Raw genomic sequence first — 25,656 nt, forward strand, 5'->3', positions numbered from 1 at the left:
TTGAGCCTGAGAATCTAGCCAGCTTTCTATCCACCTTATAGTCCATTCATCCAGCCCATACTTCTTTAACTTGCTGGCAAGAATACTGTGGAAGACAGTGTCAAAAGCTTTGCTAAAGTCAAGGAACAACACGTCCACCGCTTTCCCCTCATCCACAGAGCCAGTTATCTCATCATAGAAGGCAATTAGATTAGTCAGGCATGACTTGCCCTTGATGAATCCATGCTGACTGTTCCTGATCACTTTCCTCTTCTCTAAGTGCTTCAGAATTGATTCCTTGAGGACCTGCTCCATGATTTTTCCAGAGACTGAGGTGAGGCTGACTGGCCTGTAGTTCCCAGGATCCTCCTTTTTCCCTTTTTTAAAGATGGGCACTTCATTAGCCTTTTTCCAGTCGTCCAGGACTTCCCCCGATTGCCATGAGTTTTCAAAGATAATGGCCAATGGCTCTGCAATCACATCCGCTAACTCCTTTAGCACTCTCGGATGCAGCGTATCTGGCCCCATGGACTTGTGCTCGTCCAGCTTTTCTAAATAGTCCCGAACCACTTCTTTCTCCACAGAGGGCTGGTCACCTCCTCTCCATGCTGTGCTGCTCAGTGCAGCAGTCTGGGACCTGACCTTGTTCGTGAAGACAGAGTCAAAAAAAGCATTGAGTACATTAGCTTTTCCACATCCTCTGTCACTAGGTTGCCTCCCTCATTCAGTAAGGGGCCCACACTTTCCTTGACTTTCTTCTTGTTGCTAACATACCTGAAGAAACCCTTCTTATTAATCTTAACATCTCTTGCGAGCTGCAACTCCAGGTGTGATTTGGCCTTCCTGATTTCACTCCTGGATTCCCAAGCAATATATTTATACTCTTCCCTGGTCATTTGCCCAATCTTCCACTTCTTGTAAGCTTCTTTTTTGTGTTCAAGATCAGCAAGGATTTCACTGTTAAGCCAAGCTGGTCGCCTGCCATATTTATTATTCTTTCTACACATCGGGATGGTTTGTTCCTGTAACCTCAGTAAGGTTCTTTAAAATACAGCCAGCTCTCCTGGACTTCTTTCCCCCTCATGTTATTCTCCAAGAGGATCCTGCCCATCAGTTCCCTGAGGGAGTCAAAGTCTGCTTTTCTGAAGTCCAGGGTCTGTATTCTGCTGCTCTCCTTTCTTCCCTGTGTCAGGATCCTGAACTCGACCATCTCATGGTCACTGCCTTCTGGGTTCCCATCCACTTTAGCTTCCCCTACTAATTCTTCCCGATTTGTGAGCAGCAGGTCAAGAAGAGCTCTGCCTCTAGTTGGTTCCTCCAGCACTTGCACCAAGAAATTGTCCCCTACCCTTTCCAAAAACTTCCTGGATTGTCTGTGCACCACTGTACTGCTCTCCCAGCAGATATCAGGGTGATCGTAGGCCCTGGTTCTCATGGGAGACTTCAATCTATTAACTTCCGTGAGTTGCCAGAAGAAAGCCTCGTCCACCTCATCCCCCTGATCTGGAGGTCTATAGCAGACTCCCACCACGACATCGCCCTTGTTGCTCACACTTCTAAACTTAATCCAGAGACACTCAGGGTTTTTCTGCAGTTTCATACTTGAGCTCTGAGCAGTCATACTGCTCTCTTACATACAGTGCAACTCCCCCACTTTTTCTGCCCTGCCTGTCCTTCCTGAACAGTTTATATCCATCCATGACAGTACTCCAGTCATGTGAGTTATCCCATCAAGTCTCTGTTATTCCAATCACATCATAATTCCTTGACTGTGCCAGGACTTGCAGTTCTCCCTGCTTGTTTCTGAGGCTTCTTGCTTCAGGCACTTGAGATAACTTGCTGATCGTCCCTCTTTCTCAGTATGAGGCAGAACCCCTGCCCTCTCACGCGCTCCTGCTCGTGCTTCCTCCCGGTATCGCACTTCCCCACTTTCAGGGCTTTGGTCTCCTTCCCCCGGTGAACCTAGTTTAAAGCCCTCCTCATTAGGTTAGCCAGTCTGCTTGCGAAGATGCTCTTCGTTAGGTGGAGCCCGTCTCTGCCTAGCACTCCTCCTTCTTGGAACATCATCCCATGGTCAAAGAATCCAAAGCCTTCTCTCCGACACCACCTGCGTAGCCATTCGTTGACTTCCATGATTCGACGGTCTCTACCCAGGCCTTTTCCTTCCACGGGGAGGATGGACGAGAAGACCACTTGCGCCTCAAACTCCTTTATCCTTCTTCCCAGAGCCACGTAGTCCGCAGTGATCCGCTCAAGGTTATTCTTGGCAGTATCATTGGTGCCCACGTGGAGAAGCAGGAAGGGGTGGCGATCCGAGGACTTGATGAGTCTCGGCAGTCTCTCTGTCACATCGTGAATTCTAGCTCCTGGCAAGCAGCAGACTTCTCGGTTTTCCTGGTCAGGGAAGCAGATAGATGACTCAGTCCCCCTGAGGAGAGAGTCCCCGACCACCACCACCCTCCTCCTTCTCTTGGGAGCAGTGGTCGTGGAACCCCCAACCCTAGGACAGTGCATCTTATGCCTTCCAATAGGCGGAGTCTCCTTCTGTTCCCTTCCCTCAGATGTATCATCTAGTCCACTCTCCTCATTAGTACCTGTGGAGAGAACATGAAAATGGTTACTTACCTGTATCTTGTACTTACCTGTATCATGTACATTGCTGGTACATGGACGCTCCCCTTTCTTCTTCTGGAGGTCACATGCTGCCAATTTTCTGTCCCAGATCTGAGGAAGAGCTCTAAGGCAATGTCTACACTACGAAAGTACTCCGATTTTACAGAAGTTGATTTTTGGGAACAGATTGTATAAAGTCGAGTGCATGCATCCACACTAAGCATATTAATTCAGCGGTGTGCGTCCACAGTACCGTGGTAAACGTCGACATTCCGAGCGGTGCACTGTGGGTAGCTATCCCACAGTTCCCGCAGTCCCCGCTGCCCATTGGAATTCTGGGCTGAGCTCCCAATGCCTGATGGGGCCAAAAATTTGTCGTGGGTGGTTATGGGTAAATGTCGTCAGTCAACCGTCCCTCCCTCCCTCCATGAAAGCAACAGCAGACAATCATTTCGTGCCCTTTTTCCTGGATTGCCCGAGCAGACACCATAGCACAGCAAGTATGGAGCCCGTTCAGCTCACCGCAGCAGTTATGAGCATTGAAAACACCTCGCACATTATGGTGCAGGTTATGCAGAACCAGCACCTGAAAAACCGGGCGAGGAGGCGACAGAAGCACGGTGATGAGGACATGAACACAGATTTCTCTAAAACTGCGGTCCCCAGCAATTTGGAGATCATGGTGTTATTGGGGCAGGCTCATGCCGAGGAATGCCAATTCTGGGCATGGGAAACAAGCACAGACTGGTGGGACCGCATAGTGTCACAGATTTGGGATGATTCCCAGTGGCTCCGAAACTTTCGCATGCGTAAGGGCACTTTCATGGAACTTTGTGACTCGCTTTCCCCTGCCCTGAAGTGCAAGAATACCAAGATGAGAGCAGCCCTCACAGTTCACAAGTGAGTGGCAATAGCCCTGTGGAAGCTTCCAGTGCCAGACAGCTACCGGTCAGTCGGGAATCAATTTGGAGTGGGCAAATCTACTGTGGGGGTTGCTGTGATGCAAGTAGCCAACGCAATCATTGAGCTGCTGCTATCAAAGGTAGTGACCCTGGGAAATGTGCAGGTCATAGTGGATGGCTTTGCTGCAATGGGATTCCCTAACTGTGGTGGGGCTATAGACGGAACGCATATCCCCATCTTGGGACCAGACCACCAGGGCAGCCAGTACATAAAGTACGCAAGGGGTACTTTTCAATGGTGCTGCAAGCAGTGGTGGATCACAAGGGACATTTCACCAACCTCAACGTGGGATGGCCGCGAAAGGTTCATGATGCTTGCATCTTCAGGAACTCTGGTCTGTTTGAACAGCTCCAGGAAGGGATTTACTTCCCAGACCAGAAAATAACCGTTGGGGATGTTGAAATGCCTATAGTTATCCTTTGGGGACCCATCTTATCCCTTAATGCCCTGGCTCATGAAGCCATACACAGGCAGCCTGGACAGGAGTCAGGAGCTGTTCAACTCTAGGCTGAGGAAGTGCAGAATGGTGGTAGAACGTGCCTTTGGATATTTAAAAGCGCGCTGGCACAGTTTACTGACTTGGTTAGACCTCAGCGCAACCAAAATTCCCACTGTTATTGCTGCTCGCTGTGCGCTCCACAGTCTCTGTGAGAGTAAGGGGGAGACGTTTATGGCGGGGTGGGAGGTTGAGGCAAATCGCCTGACCGCTGATTTCGTGCAGCCAGACACCAGGGCAGTTAGAAGAGCCCAGCAGGAAGTACTGCGCATTAGAGAAGCTTTGAAAACCAGTTTCATGACTGTGTGACAGTTCTGTTTGTTTCTCCTTGATGAAAACCTGCCCCCTTGGTTCACTCTACTTCCCTGTAAGCCAACCGCCCTCCCCCCTGCGATCACCGCTTGCTTGCAAAGGAAATAAAGTCACTATCGTTTAAAAAACATGTATTCTTTATTATATGATTATAAAAATAGGGAGATAACTCACAAGGTAGCCCGGGTGGGGTGTGGGAGGAAGGTAGGAGGGAAGGAAAAGGCCACTTTAAAACTGCTTGAATGCCAGCCTTCTGTTGCTTGGGCTGTCTACTGGCGTGGAGTGGTTGGGTGCCCAGAGGGCCCCCCCCCCCCCCGCGTTCTTGGGCGTCTGCGTGAGGAGGCTATGGAACTTGGGGAGGAGGGAGGGCGGTTAAACGGGCTGCAGCGGCAGTCTGTGATCCTGCTGCCGTTCATGAACCTCCACCAGACGCCGGAGCATGTCCCTTTGATCCCGCAGTAGCCCCAGCGTTGCATCCTGCCTCCTCTGACCTTCCTGCCACCACCTCTCCTCATGTTCATCGGCCACTTTCCTGTACTCTGCTATTGTGTCCCTCCATGCATTCTGCTGAGCTCTGTCAGTGCCGGACGACTGCGTGAGCTCAGAGAACATTTCATCGTGCGTGCGTTTTTTTCACTGCCTTATCTGAGATAGCCTTTGGGACGGAGGAGGGAGGCTTGAAACATTTGCAGCTGCTGGAGAAAAAAAGGGAGTGAAGTATTTTAAAAGATACATTTTACAGAACAATGGCTATACTCTTTCATGGTGAACAGCACTATCACATTACATAGCACATGTGATTTTGGTACAAGGTCACATTTTGAATCTCATATTGAGTGCCTGCGGCTTTGGCGATAGAGATCACACATGCAGTGCTGGGCAACAGAATTCGGCTTGCAGGCGGTCATGGTAAGCCATAGTCTTTCGGCTTCTGCAACCTTCATAACAGCAGCCCCCTCGTCTCCCATACTAAGCAAAGCCCATTGAGTTGGCCATTTAGTGCTGTGGTTTTCCTGTTAACGTGCAGCAGCAGAAACCAAACTAATCCCCCCTCCATCCAATTATCTGGGATGATTGCTTTACCCCTCACCCCACTGCGTGGCTGGTATCAGGGAAGATCCCTGCTAGCCAAACACGAACAGCTCAGTGTCAATGCCCCCCCACCGCGTGGCTAACTGCGGGGAGGATTTCTTTTCAGCCACAGGCAAACAGTCCAGTAGGACGGCCACCTCTGTATGTCCCCTTAATTAAATTCCCCTATTTTAGCCATGTTACCATGAACGATATCACTCTCCTGAGGATAATACAGAGAGATGAAGAACAGATGTTGCTTGAATGCCAGCAAACACCGGGACCATACGCTGCCAGGCTTTGTCATGCAATGATACCAGATTACTTGCTACTAGCATGGCGTGGTAAAGTGTCCTACCATGGAGGACGGAATAAGGCTGCTCTCCCCAGAAACCTTCTGCAAAGGCTTTTAGAGTACCTCCAGGAGAGCTTCATGGAGATATCCCTGGAGGATTTCTGCTCCATCCCCAGACACGTTAACAGACTTTTCCAGTAGCTGTACTGGCCATGAATACATCCCAAGTCATCAGGGCTACTTAATCATTTAAAAATGCGTGCTTTTATAACGTGTATTATATTTAAAAAGGTACACTCACCAGAGGTCCCTTCTCTGGCTTCGTTGGGTTGGGAGGGTATTTCAGTCAGGGTGATAAAAAGATCCTGGCTGTCAGGTAGAACGGTGTGCTGTGTGCTCTCCTCAGGCTCGTCCTCCTCCTCGTCATCTTCCCTGTCCACAAAATCCTCAGCCATGGCAGAGAGTACCCCATCATCGGAGTCCACGGACAGGGGTGGGGTAGTGGTGGCGGCCCCCCCCTAGAGTTGCATGCAGCTCAGCGTAGAAGCGGCAAGTCTGGGGCTCTGTCCCGGAGCGTCCGTTTGATTCTTTGGTTTTCTGGTACGCTTGTCTGAGCTCCTTAAGTTTCACGTGGCACTGTGTTGCGTCCCTGCTGTAGCCTCTGTCCCTCATGGCCTCGGAGATTTTTTGAAATGTTTTGGCATTTCGTCTTTTGGAACGTAGTTCTGGTAGCACGGATTCGTCTCCCCATACAGCGACCAGATCCGGTACCTCCCGTTCGGTCCATGCTGGAGCTCTTTTTCGATTCTGGGACTGCATGGTCACCTGTGCTGATGAGCTCGCCTGGCCAAACAGGAAATGAGATTCAAAAGTTCCCGTGGCTTTTCCTGTCTACCTGGCCAGTGCATCCGAGTTCAGAGTGCTGTCCAGAGCAGTCACAATGGTGCACTGTGGGATAGCTCCTGGAGGCCAATACCTTTGAATTGCATCCACACTAACACTAATTCGAAACGGCGATGTCGATTTCAGCGCTAATCCCTTCATTGGGGAGGAGTACAGAAATTGGTTTTAAGAGCCCTTTATGTTGAAAAAAATGGCTTCGTTTTGTGGACCGGTGCAGGGTTAATTTGATTTAACGCTGCTAAATCCAACATAAACTCGTAGTGTAGACCAGGCCTAAAGCTCGTCTCTCTCACCAAGCTAATGTCTCTAACATCCTGGGAACGACATGGCTCCGCAACACTACACATCCACCCAGCTGTCCAGCCAGTCATATGTCTGTCCATCTGTCTAGCTACCCAGCCAAGTATCTATTTGTCCAGCCAGCCATCTACCCAGCCATGTGTCTGTCTGGCCAGCCATCTAGCTACCCAACTATGTGTCTGTCCATTCAGATAGCTGTCTAGCTAGCCAGCCATCTGTCTGTCCAGCCAACCATCTAGCTACCCAGCTGTGTGTCTGTCCATCTGTGATAAACGAAGGGGGGGTGGTACCTCCCTTTTATGGACCCAGCCAGCCAGTTAGCTATAAAATCCCTCTTAGTATCATAGAATATCAGGGTTGGAAGGGACCTCAGGAGGTCATCTAGTCCAACCCCCTGCTCAAAGCAGGACCAATCCCCAATTTTTGCCCTGATCCCTAAATGCCCCCCTCAAGGATTGAACTCACAACCCTGGGTTTAGCAAGCCAATGCTCAAACCACTGAGCTATCCCTCCCCCCCAGTAGCTGTTCTCTACTTGCTTTACCTGTAAAGGGTTAAAGGTCACTGCTATGCATGGGTAAAAGGGAGTGAGTGAGCACCTGGCCAAAAGAGCCAATGGGAAGGCTAGAACTTTTTAAAATTGAAACAAGACTCCCCTTTTGTCTGTCTGTTGTTCTCGGGGAGAAGCAGCGACAGGGCTGGAACTATGCTGTAAGAAGCTTGGGACCAGATATGAAAAATCATCTGAATCATACCTAGAAACTACTCACTTGAACCTCTCAGATATGTAAGTAGACCAGGAAATGTCTAGGAAGACGTGATTAGGTTTATTTCTTTTTATTTCTTTATGACTTGTGGACTCCTCTGTGCTAACCCCCAAATGCTTTTGTTTTGTTTGTAATCTTTAAGCTGGATCTCAAGAAGGTTATTCTTGATGCTTAATTCTTGTAAGTGGGTTTTTTAAATCTAGCAATAGCTTGAGTTTTCAAATGTATTTACTTTCTTTTTGTTTTTAATTAAATTTATATTTTTTTAAAGAACAGGATTGGATTTTGTGTCCTAAGAGGTTTGTGCACAGGTTCTTTAATTAGCTGGTGGCAACAGCTGATTTCCTTTGTTTTCTTTCTCAGCTCCTCCATGGATGGGGGGTGAAAGGGCTTGGGGGTACCCCACAGGAAGGTTTCAGAGTAACAGCTGTGTTAGTCTGTATTCGCAAAAAGAAAAGGAGTACTTGTGGCACCTTAGAGACTAACCAATTTATTTGAGCATAAGCTTTCGTGAGCTACAGCTCACTTCATCGGATGCATACTGTGGAAAGTGTAGAAGATCTTTTATACACACAAAGCATGACAAAATACCTCCCCCCACCCCACTCTCCTGCTGGTAATAGCTTATCTAAAGCGATCTCTCTCCTTACAATGTGTATGATAATCAAGTTGGGCCATTTCCAGCACAAATCCAGGTTTTCTCACCCCCCCCCCCCCCCACAAACCCACTCTCCTGCTGGTAATAGCTTATCTAAAGTGATCACTCTCCTTACAATGTGTATGATAATCAAGGTGGGCCATTTCCAGCACAAATCCAGGGTTTAACAAGAACACATTATTAAGGATCTACAACCTATCCTGAAGGATGACCCAACACTCTCACAAATCCTGGGAGACAGGCCAGTCCTTGCCTACAGACAGCCCCCCAACCTGAAGCAAATACTCACCAGCAACCACACACCACACAACAGAACCACTAACCCAGGAACCTATCCTTGCAACAAAGCCCGTTGCCAACTGTGCCCAAATATCTATTCAGGGGACACCATGACAGGGCCTAATAACATCAGCCACACTATCAGAGGCTCGTTCACCTGCACATCCACCAATGTGATATATGCCATCATGTGCCAGCAATGCCCCTCTGCCATGTACATTGGTCAAACTGGACAGTCTCTACGTAAAAGAATAAATGGACACAAATCAGATGTCAAGAATTATAACATTCATAAACCAGTCGGAGAACACTTCAATCTCTCTGGTCACGCGATTACAGACATGAAAGTTGCAATTCTTCAACAAAAAAAATTCAAATCCAGACTCCAGCGAGAAACTGTTGAATGGGAATTCGTTTGCAAATTGGATACAATTAACTTAGGCTTGAATAGAGACTGGGAGTGGCTAAGTCATTATGCAAGGTAACCCATTTTCCCTTGTTTTTTCCTAACCTCCCCCCCCCCCCCCCCCCAGACGTTCTTGTTAAACCCTGGATTTGTGCTGAAAATGGCCCACCTTGATTATCATACACATTGTAAGGAGAGTGATCACTTTAGATAGGCTATTGCCAGCAGGTGGGTGGGGTGGGGGGAGGTATTTTTTCATGCTTTGTGTGTATAAAAGATCTTCTACACTTTCCACAGTATGCATCCGATGAAGTGAGCTGTAGCTCACGAAAGCTTATGCTCAAATAAATTGGTTAGTCTCTAAGGTGCCACAAGTCCTCCTGTTCTTCCCACAGGAAGGATTTCCCAAGTGCCCCTTCCTTCAATGGGGGTTTTGCACTTGGGTGGTGGCAGCATCTACCCATCCAAGGTCAGAGAAAACCTGTAACCTTGGGAGTTTAATACAAGCCTGGAGTGGCCAGTATTAATTTTTAGAATCCTTGCGGGCCCCACCTTCTGCACTCGGAAGTGCCAGAGTGGGGAATTAGCCTTGACATTGTCCGTCCAGCCAGCTGTCTAGCGAGCCAGCCGTGTGTCTGTCCCTCTGTCCATCCCCGCCCAGGCAGCCCTCTAGCGAGCCAGCCGTGTGTCTGTCCGTGCCCCCCCCGGCAGCCGTGTGTCTGTCCGTGCCCCCCCCCGCAGCCGTGTGTCTGTCCGTGCCCCCCCCCGGCAGCCGTGTGTCTGTCCGTGCCCCCCCCCCGGCAGCCGTGTGTCTGTCCGTGCCCCCCCCCCGCAGCCGTGTGTCTGTCCGTGCCCCCCCCCGGCAGCCGTGTGTCTGTCCGTGCCCCCCCCCCCGGCAGCCGTGTGTCTGTCCGTGCCCCCCCCCCCGGCAGCCGTGTGTCTGTCCGTGCCCCCCCCCCCCGGCAGCCGTGTGTCTGTCCGTGCCCCCCCCCCCCCCGGCAGCCGTGTGTCTGTCCGTGCCCCCCCCCCCCGGCAGCCGTGTGTCTGTCCGTGCCCCCCCCCCCCCCGGCAGCCGTGTGTCTGTCCGTGCCCCCCCCGGCAGCCGTGTGTCTGTCCGTGCCCCCCCCCCCCGGCAGCCGTGTGTCTGCCCCTGTGCCGGGCAGGTCGGGCTCCCGGCGCGGGGACACCAGCAGTTTGGCCCAAGCGGCTGCCGTAGTCTGGGCGAGGGTGGGGGGGGGTGCTAAAGCTCCCGTGAGCCTCCTGTGTCCAAGGCTGCGCATGCCCGAGCCCCTGCGCATGGGCAGAGAGAGCCCCTCGGCGGCCCGCGTGTGGCGCCTTCGACCCGCCCGCTCCAAGATGGCGGCGCCCAGCGGCGGGGAGGCGGCGGCCGGGCCGGGCGGCTTCGAGCCGTGGCTGGCGGGGCGGCTGGACGCGCTGGGGCTGGACCGGGCTGTCTACGCCACCTACATCCAGGGGCTGCTCCGGGAGGAGGAGAGCGACGAGGAGCGGCTGGACGCGCTGCGCGGGGTCCTGGCCGCCTGCCTGGTGAGGAGGCGGCGAGGCCGGGTCCTTCCCCGACCGCCGGGGGCTGGGAGCGATGGGGGCCGGGGGCTGGGAGGACTTATTCCCCCCCGACCACTGGGGGGGGCTGGAACCGGGGGGGGCAGCTCATCCCTCCCCCCCCCCCCCCCCGCCCAGTGTCTTCTGCGTGTTAGTTCCTCCCTGGATCTGACCCCCTCAGGGCTTGAGACCGCGGGGGATGTTAACCCCCAGCCCTGATGCCCGAAGACCCTGAAGGCATCCCCACGTGACCTCTGAATTGCCTCACTTGTGTTGATACCGTACCCCAGTCCTGGGGTCCATTCTCTTGATGATTATTAATCCCCATCCCCACCATCCTTTTTCTTGTACTTCTGTCTCTGGGCCTCTGTCTGTTAAACCCTGACTCGTGTCTTTTCAAACCCCCTGGTAGGGTTACATCCTGGGACCCATGTGGCTATTCTGTGTCTTGTTATTATCTCCCTGACGTTGCCCTCTCTGGATATACCCTGGGACTTTCCTTCCCGCTCCCCTGATACTCTCTTCCTGTGGCTGGTTTGCTTTGTCCCATGGGAAGAGCTTAGTCCTGATTGACCTCTTTGTTTTTTCCGAGGCTCCATGCAGTTGTCTGTTTATAAGGCTGGATGCTCTAGGTTTTGCAATTCTGCTCATTTACCAGCTTATATAGGGTTAAATTGCCTTTGATTCTGAGTCAAATAACATGGTATTGTAATAGGCCCTTAAAACTACATAAGAAAAACATATGGTCTGTCATGATCATCTGTCCACTGAGAAACACTCAAGATCTAACTATTTGACTGTTGAATATATCTGTTTCTGAACTTCAGGGTCGTTAGCCAGTGAGTCTGGTGAGCTGCCAGATGAGATTCCTGTAGACCAGAGGTCAGCAAACCTATGGCAAGCGTGCCAAACATGGCATGCGAGCCAATTTTGAATGGCACGCTCTGCCTGCTGGACCTGGGCAGACAGCAGCGTGCCACTAAAAATCCTGCCTGGCCCGGCCTGCTCTTTTCTGCCCCCCGCCCACTGCGCTCTCCTTGCAGGGCAGGCAATCTTCCCCCTCCCCCCACCTCTTCCCCCAGCGTGCGGGGTTCCTGCCCCTCCGCCTCTCCTTCCCTGCGGCCCATTAGCTGACAGCCCTTGCTACGGAGGGGGAGAGGGAAAAGCGGAGCCGCAGTGCCTCTCTGCTCCAGGGACCTTGGGGAAGGGGGTGGAATCAGGGCATAGCCCCTCCAGCCCCCTGCCGTGAGCCGCTCACCATGGGAAGCAGCTCTCAGCTGGGTTATGCCACACAGCGCATCTGGTGCCAATGCTAATGCTGCCACCAGGGGAGCTGAAGTGGCGGAAACAGTAGTGGGATGTTTTAAGCAAAAAGTCACTGTGACGCTCCTTTAGGGGCTCCCTTTCAGAACAGCGCTCAGGCTGCCTGTTGGTGGGAGACTTCTGCCTTGCTGCTGCCCGTCTTGTGCCCGCTCTGCACTGCAGCCAGAGGGTACCACTCGCTAGGGCTATGAACCTAGCACACCTTGCCAGCGCTAAAGAAAGAAAAATACCAGCACAGCATCTCCTGAAATGCTGCCAAGTGATCAAAACCTTTGTGCTGATATTTGTGTGGGGATTACGTGAATGTACACCTGAAGGCTGTCATAGATATTTAAACTATGTAAGGGCCTTGGAAAACTTCTCCGTGTTGGCCAAAAGTATGTGTGTGATTCCCAGTTCAACAAAGAATTTAAGAACTGCTTATAGCCTATTAACTCTTCATGCTACACTTAAATCTCTACTTCAGGCTTGGCTCTTGCTGTTCTTATTCTTTAGGAGTCTTTTATTCATGCTGATTTTAAAGCAGACTGACTTTCAGTGCAGAAACTGAACATCTCTGTTTTTCTTACTAGGAAGAAGATCTGTTGCCAGATGTCTGCAGGGAAATAGTCGTAAAGTGGTCTGAAGCGCAGAATGTTGGTGTAACAGAAAAGAAAGCAGGTAGTGTTGACGCTTCGCATGTCTTAGTCAAACAGCACGTGTAAGACAAGGGACGAGACGAGAATCTTGCACCTAAAACTGCCTAGCTTTGTTAGCAGTAAACGCTGTGATTATTAATCTGGTTGCAAATCTCATTTACTGTTCATTGGCACTGCTGCATTTTTGCCTTTCACTCTCTGCTTAGAACGGTTGGTTGGTTTTACCGCTGCTGTTTGGGTTCATAGTCCTGTAGGGGGAAGAGAGTACTACTTCTGTTAGATTGTGTAAAACCTCCCTTCACAGAAATCTACAGCTTGGGCTACACTTGGGTTTCCATAGGTGCTCAGCCCTGGACCATGCAACCTGCCTTGGAAGGGTTTGCTTCTCTTTGCTTGTTTAAAGAAAGATGTAACTAAATTTTACTGGCATAGCTATGTGGTTAGGGGTATGATTGGTATCAAAATGCTTATACCAGTATAGTTTATGTTGATTCCTCAAACTGTCATAAGCTGTATTGGGATAAGCACTTTTATACTGGTATAGATGTTTAACAAGCACCTTCATGCTTTTGCCCACGTTGCCCCTCATGTCTGGGAGGAGCGCCACGTAAACATCCACAAAGCTACCTCATTATCCTTTCAAATCCCGGCTTAAAACTCCTTTGCTGTGATGTTTACAGAAAATTTGAGAATAGTTAAGCAGCTGGTTTGGTGAGATCACAGCCCATCATGAGGACCAGTATTGTGTCAGTGTTTTCTTGTGCTCCCCCTTTCTGTATCCATCTATTATTTCTTGTTTTATACTTAGATTTTAAGCACTTTGGGGGAGAGTCTTTTTGTTCTGTGTCTGTACAGCACCAAGCATGGTGGGGTCCTGCTCTGTGACAGACAACACAAATAACTACTCCTGGGGGAATTCTAAACCAAAAAATTAAAAATTCTGCACACAATATTTTAAAATTTGTCAGAATAACACCATATAATCAAACCAGTTTCAATTATTTTTGATCATTTATTTCAGAATACCTGTCAGCAAGTATGTCTGTAACAATACAGACAACAAAAAAGATTCAGGAAATGCTTTTTGACAGATTCCTTACTAGGCATATTAATACAATACTCTGAGTAATAATTCATTTAAACTACAATACAGAACTGTATTTCCAGCACCACTCAGAAGCAGTTCAAAGGCTTGGGGGAGTCAGGGGTAATGGAGGGGCTGAGGGAAAGGGAAGTAATTGCTGGGAAGGAGCTTTTGGTGTGGACTCAGTTTTCTCCGAAGGGGTAGGACTAAAGGTCACCTGGCCAGAGGCCCCAGTCACAGGGTGAGGCAGGGCCACAACGGCTGTTGGCAGGGGCGCCGGAGGAGAGCTGCTACAGTACCCCCAGCTGTGAGAGGGCACGCCTACAGTCAGGAGACTTCCCCACGTGGCTTCTTGGCATCCAGTAGGATATCCTCGAACAGTTCCTAGGTTTCCCACTTCGATGTTCCCAGGGAATTGTCGACAGCTGCTTTAAGCTTTGGAAATTTGGCCTGTTGGACGTTCCAGGTACACGTATTGCTGCTTGGTGCCATCTTCTCTTTGCACAAAGCAGATGGAACCAGATCACAATCATTGAGGCAACTGCTAATTTTTAGGCCAGCGGCTAACTTTGCTGTCTGTCTCTGGCTGGGTCTGGTATTGTACATTCCTTCCAGCACAGTCTGTCTTTGTTTTGCATTTTTTCTTAGTTCACATTTCAACAGGCTGCAGTCAACTTTGGTCAACATGATACGGGTAACAGTGCTCCCCTAAGAGCCCATTATGTAAATCAGAGTATTAACAGGGCTTTTCAGCTGTAGATCTCAAAGCACCTCTCAAAGGCGAGTGTCATTTTGACAGGGTGCTCCATTCACCACTCGACGACGCCACCTCCTGGCAGTTCGGAGGATTTGCTGCACCAGGCCCACGTACTGTGCTGTGGCTGCTCCCTGTCTCTCTCTCTGCAGCCCTTCTCTAGTTCCGGGAGCTGCTGTCTCCTCTTCATGACGCGGCCCTCCAGCCAGGTCACTAAGTGGCTTGGCCTTCTGGGGTAGAGTCCTTCAAAGCCTTTCTGCCCAAGTGGCGTTAGGCAATCCCATGCCCGCCGCACTGACTCTGTCACTCCTGCAGTGACCCAGACAGTCTGCTAGTTCGCTGTTCCAAGCAGTACCACTTGGCAGCGGGTGGCAAGGAACCTACGCCCACCTTCTGCTCCGGGTTCCAGGCCAGGGCCCTGTAGCAAGCAGTCCAGGTCTGCAGCTTCCCGAACCTTTCTGCTCTCACTCCTGGGCTACTTCCTACCCTGCTTCCACTCATTCTAGTCAGACTCCCAGGGTCTGCTAGGTCTCAGATTCCTCTCCCCCCTTCCCTCAGGGAGAGTGACTCACTCTTCACCCTGCAGCCTTCTTTCTGGTGCCCATCTCTTGGCTTTATGTAAACCCTGCCTGTTCCTCAAAGATGAGCTCGCTTCCAATTAGCGGCCTCCTCTCCTCTGCTGCTTATTTGGCTGATTGGGCCCACTCGGCCTAATTCAGCTCTCTCAGGGCCAGTGTGGGGAGCACACCATCACAGTCATTAACCCCATTTTACAACTAGCACAATCGAGGTACAGAGAAGTGGCTTCCCCAGCATCAAAGAGCCTTGCACAGTTGTCATGAAATCCTGCCAACCCAGGCCTCAGATGTGGATGGAAAAACGTACTGCTATCTTGTTCATCAGATAAAGTAAATGACACTCTGGGGACAAGGGATTGTTACAAGACACATGCTGGCTTATGACTAAATCAGAAACTTCCTTCTCTTTACCATCTCTGCTGTGAACGATACAGGTCTGAAACATCGTGAACTGGTTAGATCTCCCATGCAATAGCCTGTCTTCTGACTGGATCAACAAGAGCTTTATTTTCCAGACCATGTCTCTGATGTGGACATTCAGAATGTAGGTAGCAATATATATTTGTACTTTGAAGAACCATCAGGATTTATTGCACTTAGATCCTTATTTTCTTCTTGGCTTTCTAAATCTCTTAACTCTGAGATCGATATCTTTGGAAAAATGCACCTCTTCTGCTGGTCTTTGCCTGGTATTAAGAAGCTGACAGTAAAATTGACTATAAACAAAGGACTGACTTAACTTTTACCGTCTAACTTGAGACAAATGGGGGGGGGGAGCATAAATAGCATTCGGTGATATGGATTTTTAGAAGTCTTTCAGTTAATAACCTACCATGATAGCAATGCAGGTAAAGAAACTTGTTTACAGGCATGATTGTTAGCTTAAGTGTGCCTTTAAACTGCAAGGGAGAGACCAAGAGCAGAATGGATTTTATTAACTAAATCTTATTAATTTACAAGGATAAATTCCACTAAAATAGTTCTTTGAAGTGGGATTGATTTATGCTGAATGAAGCCATTTGTGTGATCGGGCCACAACTGGTATTACTAGAACACGAAGCTCTGTGTTTCAGTAGTCTTTAAGTTCCTTACACTGAGGCTGAAATCAAGATCTTGTGAAATAAGGAAATTAATGAGCAGTGAACTTCCGCTCTTCCCCCAGGAGTATTGGGTGCCCACGTATACACGCAGAAGGGGGAACGCTTTCTTTTGAGCCAAAGGTGGTTGGTCTAACCAGATTGCGAGGGTCTGAGCCATTTCCTCGAGCAGCCAGTGGCTTGGATGCCTCAGCTCTGAAATAACCCAACTCCCTTGAGCCACAAGTTCAAATCTCAGCAGGGTCCAGCTCTGCCCTTCATTTTCTGAAGCACACAGCTAGAGTTCCACACCTTACTTGCTGGGTTACAGGTTTAATGTCCAACCTGTCTGCTCTGTGGGAACACTGAAGATCCCATGGCAATTTCTGTAAGAGGAGGGATTTCATTGGCCAACCCCCCCCCCCCCCCCGTGTGCTGGTTGACTATTGTGCTCCTCCCCAGAGTTGGCTGCATTTCAGTTGTGCTATGTGTGTGAAGCATTGTGACTGAAAGGCTTTGCAGACAGACACGCCAGCCATCGCCTGTTGAGAAAAGGCACACGGCCTCTATCTGGCTATGTCGGACGCCAGCTGCTGGCAGTAGTGGAAGCACTCATTAATGCCCTGATTTCTCTCCTTCCCAGATGAGATCCAGGCAATTGCCAGCATGATCGAAAAGCAGGCCCAGATCGTCGTGAAGCCAAAGAAGGTTTCCCAGGACGAGAAGCTGAGGAAAGCTGCCCTCCTGGCCCAGTATGCCAATGTAACAGACGAGGAGGAATATCCTTTCCCTGCCACAAGTCCCATGTTGCGAATGTGCTGGCCACCTTCCCAGGCTGCTTTTGAGGGCGAAAGTTTAAATCTGCCTCCCGTGGCTTTCTTGCCCCTTTGGATTTTAGTTAGTGACCTAGAACCACTCAAGCCCCCTTCTATTCTGATGTAACTGGTTTGGCAGGAGTTGTATCGCTCAGTGTTCTGTGCAGCACAGTCTGAATGAGCCGGGGAAGCAAATCAAAGGCAGGGAACTGTTGCTATGGGAAACTGTTTCATTTTCTGTCACTAGTTTTCCTAATAGTAACATCCTACGTCCTGCTAGATCAAAGCAGAGCAGATCATTGGTCCGTTGAACTTGATTCCTTGCCTCTGGCAGCAGCTACTCCCTGAGGTTTTGGAGGAGGGTGTAAAAAGGGCTCTAATGTGCCTAGCTAATTGTGCAATGCAGGTTTGGGTAGCAGTGGGGAGAGACTTCCTGCCCCCCGCTGTGCACTGACTTTGGCATCCACCACCTCCACCCCAGACCCCAGCAACAATATGGGCTGGGCCGCTGCCTGCAATAGCGTGTGAGATCTGTTCATGGAAGCCATTTCCAGGAATAGAATGGGCTGGTCACAGCAGTCTGCTCAGCTAATGTGTCGTATGCAGCCTTCGCTTTCTGCAGAAGACTGTCAAGCGGCTCCTCTGCCAGGAGTGAATAGGTGGGGCTCTTCGTGTGGGCGGAGGGCAGGCTTTCCTGTGGAGAGCTGGGTGTATTAAAATAAAGGGACTCTTGCGTGGCGTTAGAGCTGAGGAAAAGGAGTTCGGACTCCTGGGTTCCATTCCTCGCTCTACGAGACACTGAGCAAGTCCCTTGATCAGTCTGTGCCCCAGCCTCTGGCACCTCACCAGTTTTGTTGAAAGAATGAATGTCACATGTGTTTTGAGATCCTGGGACAAAGGAGAGACTCGAGGTGCAAAGTTTCATTGATAGTCTCCAAGTTTCCTTAGTTCTCTCACTGGAGCAGATGAACAGGATGGATCCACTGCAGCAGCACTAACGATTGGATCAGAAAAATGTATCCTTTTAAAATCCCAGCTCGCTAGCCACAGGGGCTTTTCTGGAAGAACTGTAAGTTCTGCATTGAATTTCCCTTTGTCCTGTCTCTGAGCTGGCACTAGCTGCTGGGTTTGGCTTGTTAAACTTGAAGCGTGGTGTTTCCAGAAGTACCCTGTGTCAGCCTGACTTTGCTCCCATGAAGTCCAAGGTAAATCTGCTGATTTCAGTGGGGGCAGAGTTGGGCCAATACTAAACACTCTCAAAAAACTTAGGGTGGGGTTTTCAGAGAGGACAGAAGCAATTGGTGTGACTCCTCCATAACCAGTGGGACAGCTGGAATTCTAGTTCTACCCTCCACATCCACAATGTCAAACTCCACCTAGCTGTGTTTACAGTTAGAGAGCCAATTAATCAAGTTATCAAGGGGCAACTGCTGCTCAAAACTCATGTGTTAAGAAGTTAAAAGTATCCTGCTCTCGGCTCTGCATAGCCATGGCTGTAAATCACACCATGTGCTGGGACTCATGTTCTAGCTGGCGAGGTGAAATAACATAGGCCTTTGCACTGTGTAAGATACAAAGGGAAGTGAGTTTAAAGGTGACTTGCCATGGAACAACACAGCATCGGTGCCCTCACCTGCTTCCTGATGTATAAAAATCTGAAAGTTACCATTCGCCCACTGTTGGGTTTTGTTACCTTGGAAATGCAGCTCTTCCCTGCATACCCAAGAGGAATGACTTCTTCAGATCATTACCCTCTTAGTAACCACATTTCACTTAAGCATCCAGCACTCACGGGGATGGAGGGGCACTCCTTGACAGATTCAGCTCCCCACTTCAGTTACACAAGGAGAGAGCCCAAGCCACGCCTGGGGCAGGCTCACAACTGATGCAAATCATCCGAGCTCCTTTGAAGTCAGTGGAGCTGATTTACCCCAGCTGAGGATCTGCCCCTGTTGGGAGGTGCTTGTACAACTCTGCACAATGCTTTGTACTGCTATCTTTCGATGTGTTTAGAAACAACCTGGTTAGTGGTACAAAGCTGCTGGCGTGGGTAAAGTTATATGGTTAGTCACAGTTGTACGCTAGGCCAGGATGAGACCTCTATATGGCTATCACTATGCCCACGGAAGGGGGTCGTACCACTTTACCTATTTATTTAGATTTTAAAATAATTAAAATGCTGCTTTTCCAAGGCTTTGCCCTAACGTTAACAGACAGTACATAAAAATCCCATCAGCTGCCACAGGTCCTGGCCACCTGTCACCATCTCAGTTTTTAAGATGTACTGTTAAGGGTACAGACCCTGGGCAGTCCAGCTCTTAGTATCTCAAAGCAACACATGCTCTTCCAGAAAAAGAGGGGTGTAACCAGATTGTTCTAATGTAAAAACCAAGCAGCACCTCCCTTGCTCTGCCCTCTGCCCCAAATTTTCAGGCTTACGTCATAAAGAAGCAAAAGCCAAGGGCACAAATCCATTCCCTCCCTTTGCACATCACCTGTAGCAGAAGCCATGGCTACTAGTATGTGAGTGCTGGTTACTCAGCGGAGCAGAGTTCTGATCAGGTGAATGGGGCATGACAAGTCTGAGCAGCGTGGGCAGCCAGGTTCCATGTGCCGCTAGATGGGAGCCGCCAGGGCTTAGGGAGGCAAATCCTCTTCACCCCGGCCACAGCAAAGCAGTAGCCCCTGATGGCAGTGCCATGGATGTGGTTCAGCAAGGCAGGAGAGATTCTGGGGCCCTGAGCAGGGGGCATAAAAAGTCGCTGTCCATAGCATCACCACACCCTAGCACACAGGGGTTTGGGGGGGGGCCAGGAGTGGGGCTGGTGGAACTGCTGGCTAGTCCCCTCACCCCATGAAACTAGTGCAGGAGCCAGGAAGGCTGTTCATGGTCACAGCTGTGAAAAACCACTGCTCAGCAATCTGAGGGAGAATCTCTTCCCTGGCCCTTATGGCAGCCCTCTGCGAGTGGCCAAGGGGCTCTGGGGGTGCACTGGGCTAGCATTTGGCAGACTGTGAAGTGAGAGAATCTCTGAAGAGCAGCTTCCATACATGCTGCTTTCCTAGGCCCACAGCAGTGGAGCACAGCTTAGCTGCATGTAGCACCTGGATGGAGAAGCCACCTTTAAATTTCTGCTTTTTACTGGGGTCCACTGCAAAGCAGACATGGAGAGAGTGCAGTGTGGACATGGTAAAGGAAAGCTGCAATATTAGGTGCTACTGGAAAGTGTGAGGGGTGGGTCTGGAATAAGGCAGCCCCCATTACAGCCTGCATGCACTGACTTCTACACACCAGTTTATATACACCTATGGGGAGAGAGCCCAGGGACCTACATGAGCCCAGCCAAAGCATGTCCTTCATCCTCCTTACCTTGAAACCAGCGCTGTTCCGTAACACAAATGTGGAGGGTGTCTTAAACGCGAGGAAGCTGGAGAGAGATTCTCTGCGGGACGAGTCCCAGAAGAAAAAAGAGCAAGACAAACACCAGCGAGAGAAGGACAAGCTAGCCAAGCAGGAGCGGAAGGAGAAGGAGAAGAAGAGGACACAGAAGGGCGAGCGGAAGCGATAGCTGGGATTTTTCCTTTTGGACTCCTTCAAAGGATAGAATAAATTATGCATAGGGGGTGTTTTAAAGAAAACAGAAACTCTGGGCAGGTGGCTGGCACGTGGGTCTTGGAAGCATTTTCCCTTTTGTTTACACAGCAAAAAAACAAAAACTGCAAACACTGAAATGCAAAATGTACCATGTGCTTGTGGTGGCCAATGTCTGTACCAAAGAACTGTGAAGTGGCTGCATTAGGCTTTAAAATGTCATATTTTACTTTTGACCACTGAAATACAGGGGGAAGCTGTTGGAGGAGCTTAAACTTCTGCCTCCTCTTATTGCCCCAGGACCCGCAGGAAAGTCGCGCTGCTGGGGGTGAGCGTAAGCAAAGCCCCATTTCCAAGGCATGTCCTGGGGCCTTTGATACTGAGGATGAGCTGCTATCAGGTGGGTGTGTATTGTTTGACTAGCCTGAGCAAATGGCCTTTTCTTGGACAGTGAAGAGTCTGTGATTTCCTCCTCAGTGGGGGTGAAGGCAAGGGTTTGTGCCTGAGCTGAGAGCAGGTCACATTTATTGCCGCAAGACTGAGAAGTAAAGCCCCAGGGAATGTAGGGCTAAGAAACAGGCTGGAAAAGGTGATAACTGGAGCAATTGCCTATGGGCTCGTTCTGATCCTGTTTCACACAAGAGGGCCCCTGTCCTGGCGAAGTGCCCTTGTCCCGTCTAGGTTATACTAAGCAGCACTAGAAACATTCTGCATTTTAACATCACCATAAGCCTTGATGCTGGTAAGCTGAAGATCAGTTGTTGTCTCGGGACTGTGTGGGAGGCTGTTGTGCGGGTTGAAAAAAGTCTCATGGGGTTTGTCTGTCCTAGGACTTTTTTTCTTAAAATTTCCTACAGTTGCTCCAAGTGCTAGCACCCCTGGGTGTTCCGGAATACACTGGGTGCTGATCCTCTACCCCAGTGTTGCCTAACTCTGCTCGGAGCAGCTCCAGAAAGAATGGTGGATACAATGCTGCTGGCCTGTCAGCCCCGTGTCTCTTCTAGCACTCCCACTGGTGGAGCTGTGGCAGTAGACCAGCCGTGGGGCTGTTTCTGCTGACAAGTTAATGGCTGGTGATCAGTGGCTTTCAGCCTTTTCCCCTGAAAAGCTTATCAGGCTCCTGCAAAGATACACAACTTAGGTGTCCTAAACTGTGTTTGTAGGTGGTCAGAGACTTGCTTTATTTTTCAAGTGGCATGGGAAGACCTAACAATGTGCATCCGCCCTGGCACCTGCAGTCTATATTCCTTGTCGGGTCAGCATGTGCTACCCTTGCAAACCTCTTTCCTTTGTGACACTAGGCAGCTACTGTTCCTCACTGAATGCTTTCCGCACAAATCTGATTAAAGGGTTGTGTTTTCTGTTCAGCTAACTGCTGGGAGTGTGACTCTCCACCTGCGTTACCTTTTCACTCAGACAATAAAATGGTGCTTGGCTGAGATTAAGGAATGTTTTACTTTTTCCTGGCTCCATTCCCCTAGAACCAGAGCACTACAGCAAATAAGTGTGACCATCTTCCACATTACACCCACCTTCCCTCAAATAAAACAATGTTTGCTGCTGCTTCGGATTTCTTCTAAAATATCCAAAGCATTTTAAAACGTATTATATGCTGCAGAGTGTAGGTAGGTACAATGAAAAATAATTTGCATATTTTAGTTACTGTACTGCATATGGTCTAGCTTCACCCCCACGGTATCATAGATGAACTCAATGGATTTATATCATGGGTGAGTTTGGCACGTTTTATAAATCTCATCTCAGTGTAAACTGGAGTAAGTTCACTACAGTCAGGGGTCTCTCACTAGTGTTGGTGGAGCTAATTGCTCCCCCTAGCACCAAGTGTATCATGTGAACATGATGAAACCCTATTATGATTGAGACTCTGGCCGTGCGCAGGTGTGGTGGAGGGAGAGAATCCCCTAATAGATCTGTGAGCAGAAACAGGAGCCTGCCCTCCACAGGCCTCTCTGCTCACTGAACCCCCACACAGGAAGCAGAGATCAGAGGGGGGCTACAGGCTTTTTTGAGTAAGTGTGGCCAGACCGCACTTGCTGTCTACAAGGTGGAACCCTGGCCCCAATAAAAAGTTCACCCTTCAGGGTTACTGGGAGAGCAGCCCAGAGCCTGGAGAAAGGAGTCACTGACATGCAGGAGTTGGGGGTGATTCTAATGATCAAATAATCCAGAGGCCTCCCGTGTTGTTCTAAGGCCTAAGAAGGAAGGGTACATTGGATTGTATGTGGAGTACAGAAAGCTAAATATTATCACAGTGTCTGATGTGTACCCTATGCCTAGAATGGACAAGCTGGGAGGGGCCCCAATTCCTGACCACAGTTGACCTCATTAACAGTTAGTGGCAGATGCCTTTGGACTTGGATGCCAGGCTCAAATTGGCATATACCACCCATTTGTACCACGGGCATGTACCTGTTCCTTGTCTTTTTGGCTTCAAGGGGGCCCTAGCTTCCTGCCAGAGGCTGGTAGATCAGTTAGTTGATGGACTGGGGGGATTTGCCATGTCATATATGCATATTTGTACTTTCAGTCAGATCTGTAACAAGCCCATGACCCACATAAGGCGGGTGCTTCACAACACTCTGACAGCAGGCCTGACTGTAAAAGAGAAATGCAAGGTGGGGATGGCAGAAGTAGGCTCTCAGCCATAGATTGGGGAGGCGGCTGCATAAAACCGGACCCTGTCAAAGCAGAGGCTAAGAATTGGCCCCTGCCCCAGACAAGAAAACAGGCATAATCCTTTATTGGATGGCAGGATATTAGTGATGGTTCATCCTGCATTTTAGTATTCTGACTGCTCCTGTCACTGATCTGTGTAAGCAGGGGAAGCCAGACAAGGTTGTCTGGTCCAAACAGCACCAACAGGGCTTTTGTGAACTGAAAGAAGCCCTGAGCACAGACTCAGTTCTAGCATGCCCAGGCACTGACAAGTCTTTTATGGTACTCACAGACAAAATGGTTACTATCCTTTATGTAACAGTTGTTGTTTGAGATGTGTTGCACATGTCCATTCCAATGCAGGTATTTGTGCACCCCGAGCAAAGTTGACAGAATCTTTTCCCTGAGTGGGGTCCATTGGGTTGGCTCTAGCATTCTCTGGCATCGCACGCTCATGACACCGGTATAAGGGCCTGCAGACGCTGTTCTCCTTCGGTTTCTTCTTACTGACCACCTCCAAAGAGGGTGGGTTTTGGAATGGATGTGTGCAACACATCTCAAAGTTATAGAAAGGTTAGTAACTGTTTTTTCTTGAGTGCTTGCACATCTCCATTCCAACGCATGGAGATGTGACTCTCTGGCCTTCTGTGTAATGGTACAGTGCATGATGAACGTATGGACCGATCACCAGGTTGCTGCCCTGCATATGTCCTGAATTGGTACCTGCACCAAAAAGACAGCAGAGGAGGCTTGGGACCTTGTAGAATGAGCCGTCAGATTAGCCGGGAGTGGAATGTTCATGAGGGTGTAGCATATAGAATCATAGAATATAAGGGTTGGAAGGGACCCCAGAAGGTCATCTAGTCCAACCCCCTGCTCGAAGCAGGACCAATTCCCAGTTAAATCATCCCAGCCAGGGCTTTGTCAAGCCTGACCTTAAAAACCTCTAAGGAAGGAGATTCTACCACCTCCCTAGGTAACGCATTCCAGTGTTTCACCACCCTCTTAGTGAAAAAGTTTTTCCTAATATCCAATCTAAACCTCCCCCACTGCAGCTTGAGACCATTACTCCTCGTTCTGTCATCTGCTACCATTGAGAACAGTCTAGAGCCATCCTCTTTGGAACCCCCTTTCAGGTAGTTGAAAGCAGCTATCAAATCCCCCCTCATTCTTCTCTTCTGCAGGCTAAACAATCCCAGCTCCCTCAGCCTCTCCTCATAACTCATGTGTTCCAGACCCCTAATCATTTTTGTTGCCCTTCGCTGGACTCTCTCCAATTTATCCACATCCTTCTTGAAGTGTGGGGCCCAAAACTGGACACAGTACTCCAGATGAGGCCTCACCAATGTCGAATAGAGGGGAACGATCACGTCCCTCGATCTGCTCGCTATGCCCCTACTTATACATCCCAAAATGCCATTGGCCTTCTTGGCAACAAGGGCACACTGCTGACTCATATCCAGCTTCTCGTCCACTGTCACCCCTAGGTCCTTTTCCGCAGAACTGCTGCCTAGCCATTCGGTCCCTAGTCTGTAGCTGTGCATTGGGTTCTTCCGTCCTAAGTGCAGGACCCTGCACTTATCCTTATTGAACCTCATCAGATTTCTTTTGGCCCAATCCTCCAATTTGTCTAGGTCCTTCTGTATCCTATCCCTCCCCTCCAGCGTATCTACCACTCCTCCCAGTTTAGTATCATCCGCAAATTTGCTGAGAGTGCAATCCACACCATCCTCCAGATCATTTATGAAGATATTGAACAAAACCGGCCCCAGGACCGACCCTTGGGGCACTCCACTTGATACCGGCTGCCAACTAGACATGGAGCCATTGATCACTACCCGTTGAGCCCGACAATCTAGCCAGCTTTCTACCCACCTTATAGTCCATTCATCCAGCCCATACTTCCTTAACTTGCTGACAAGAATACTGTGGGAGACAGTGTCAAAAGCTTTGCTAAAGTCAAGAAACAATACATCCACTGCTTTCCCTTCATCCACAGAACCAGTAATCTCATCATAGAAGGCGATTAGATTAGTCAGGCATGACCTTCCCTTGGTGAATCCATGCTGGCTGTTCCTGATCACTTTCCTCTCATGCAAGTGCTTCAGGATTGATTCTTTGAGGACCTGCTCCATGATTTTTCCAGGGACTGAAGTGAAGCTGACTGGCCTGTAGTTCCCAGGATCCTCCTTCTTCCCTTTTTTAAAGATTGGCACTACATTAGCCTTTTTCCAGTCATCCGGGACTTCCCCGGTTCGCCACGAGTTTTCAAAGATAATGGCCAATGGCTCTGCAATCACAGCCGCCAGTTCCTTCAGCATATCTTGATACATGACGTGTATATCTTGACGTGTATATCTTGATACATGACGTGATCCACAATGAGCGTCTTTGTGCTGAAATAGGGAGGCTTCTCATTCTGTCCGCTATTGCTAGAAATAGCTGGGAGGATCTGCAGAATGGATTGTTCCTTTGTACGTAGAATGCCAGGGCGTGCCAGACGTCCAGTGAGTGGAGTA

The 25,656-nt window shown here is 49.6% G+C and overlaps 1 protein-coding gene across 1 annotated transcript; it reads left to right on the plus strand.

The window, feature by feature from the left end:
• The first annotated feature begins 10,297 nt into the window (after positions 1–10,297).
• CCDC43 (coiled-coil domain containing 43) lies at positions 10,298–21,906 on the plus strand. Its single transcript, XM_048829832.2, has 5 exons — positions 10,298–10,586; positions 12,497–12,584; positions 16,698–16,833; positions 17,827–17,885; positions 20,251–21,906. The coding sequence occupies exons 1-5, from the start codon at positions 10,320–10,322 to the stop codon at positions 20,436–20,438; spliced, it is 738 nt and encodes a 245-aa protein (XP_048685789.1). The 5' UTR covers positions 10,298–10,319; the 3' UTR covers positions 20,439–21,906.
• The last annotated feature ends 3,750 nt before the right edge of the window (positions 21,907–25,656 follow it).

This window comes from Caretta caretta, chromosome 27 (genome assembly GCF_965140235.1).
Source record: "Caretta caretta isolate rCarCar2 chromosome 27, rCarCar1.hap1, whole genome shotgun sequence".
Taxonomy (NCBI): Eukaryota; Metazoa; Chordata; order Testudines; family Cheloniidae; genus Caretta; species Caretta caretta.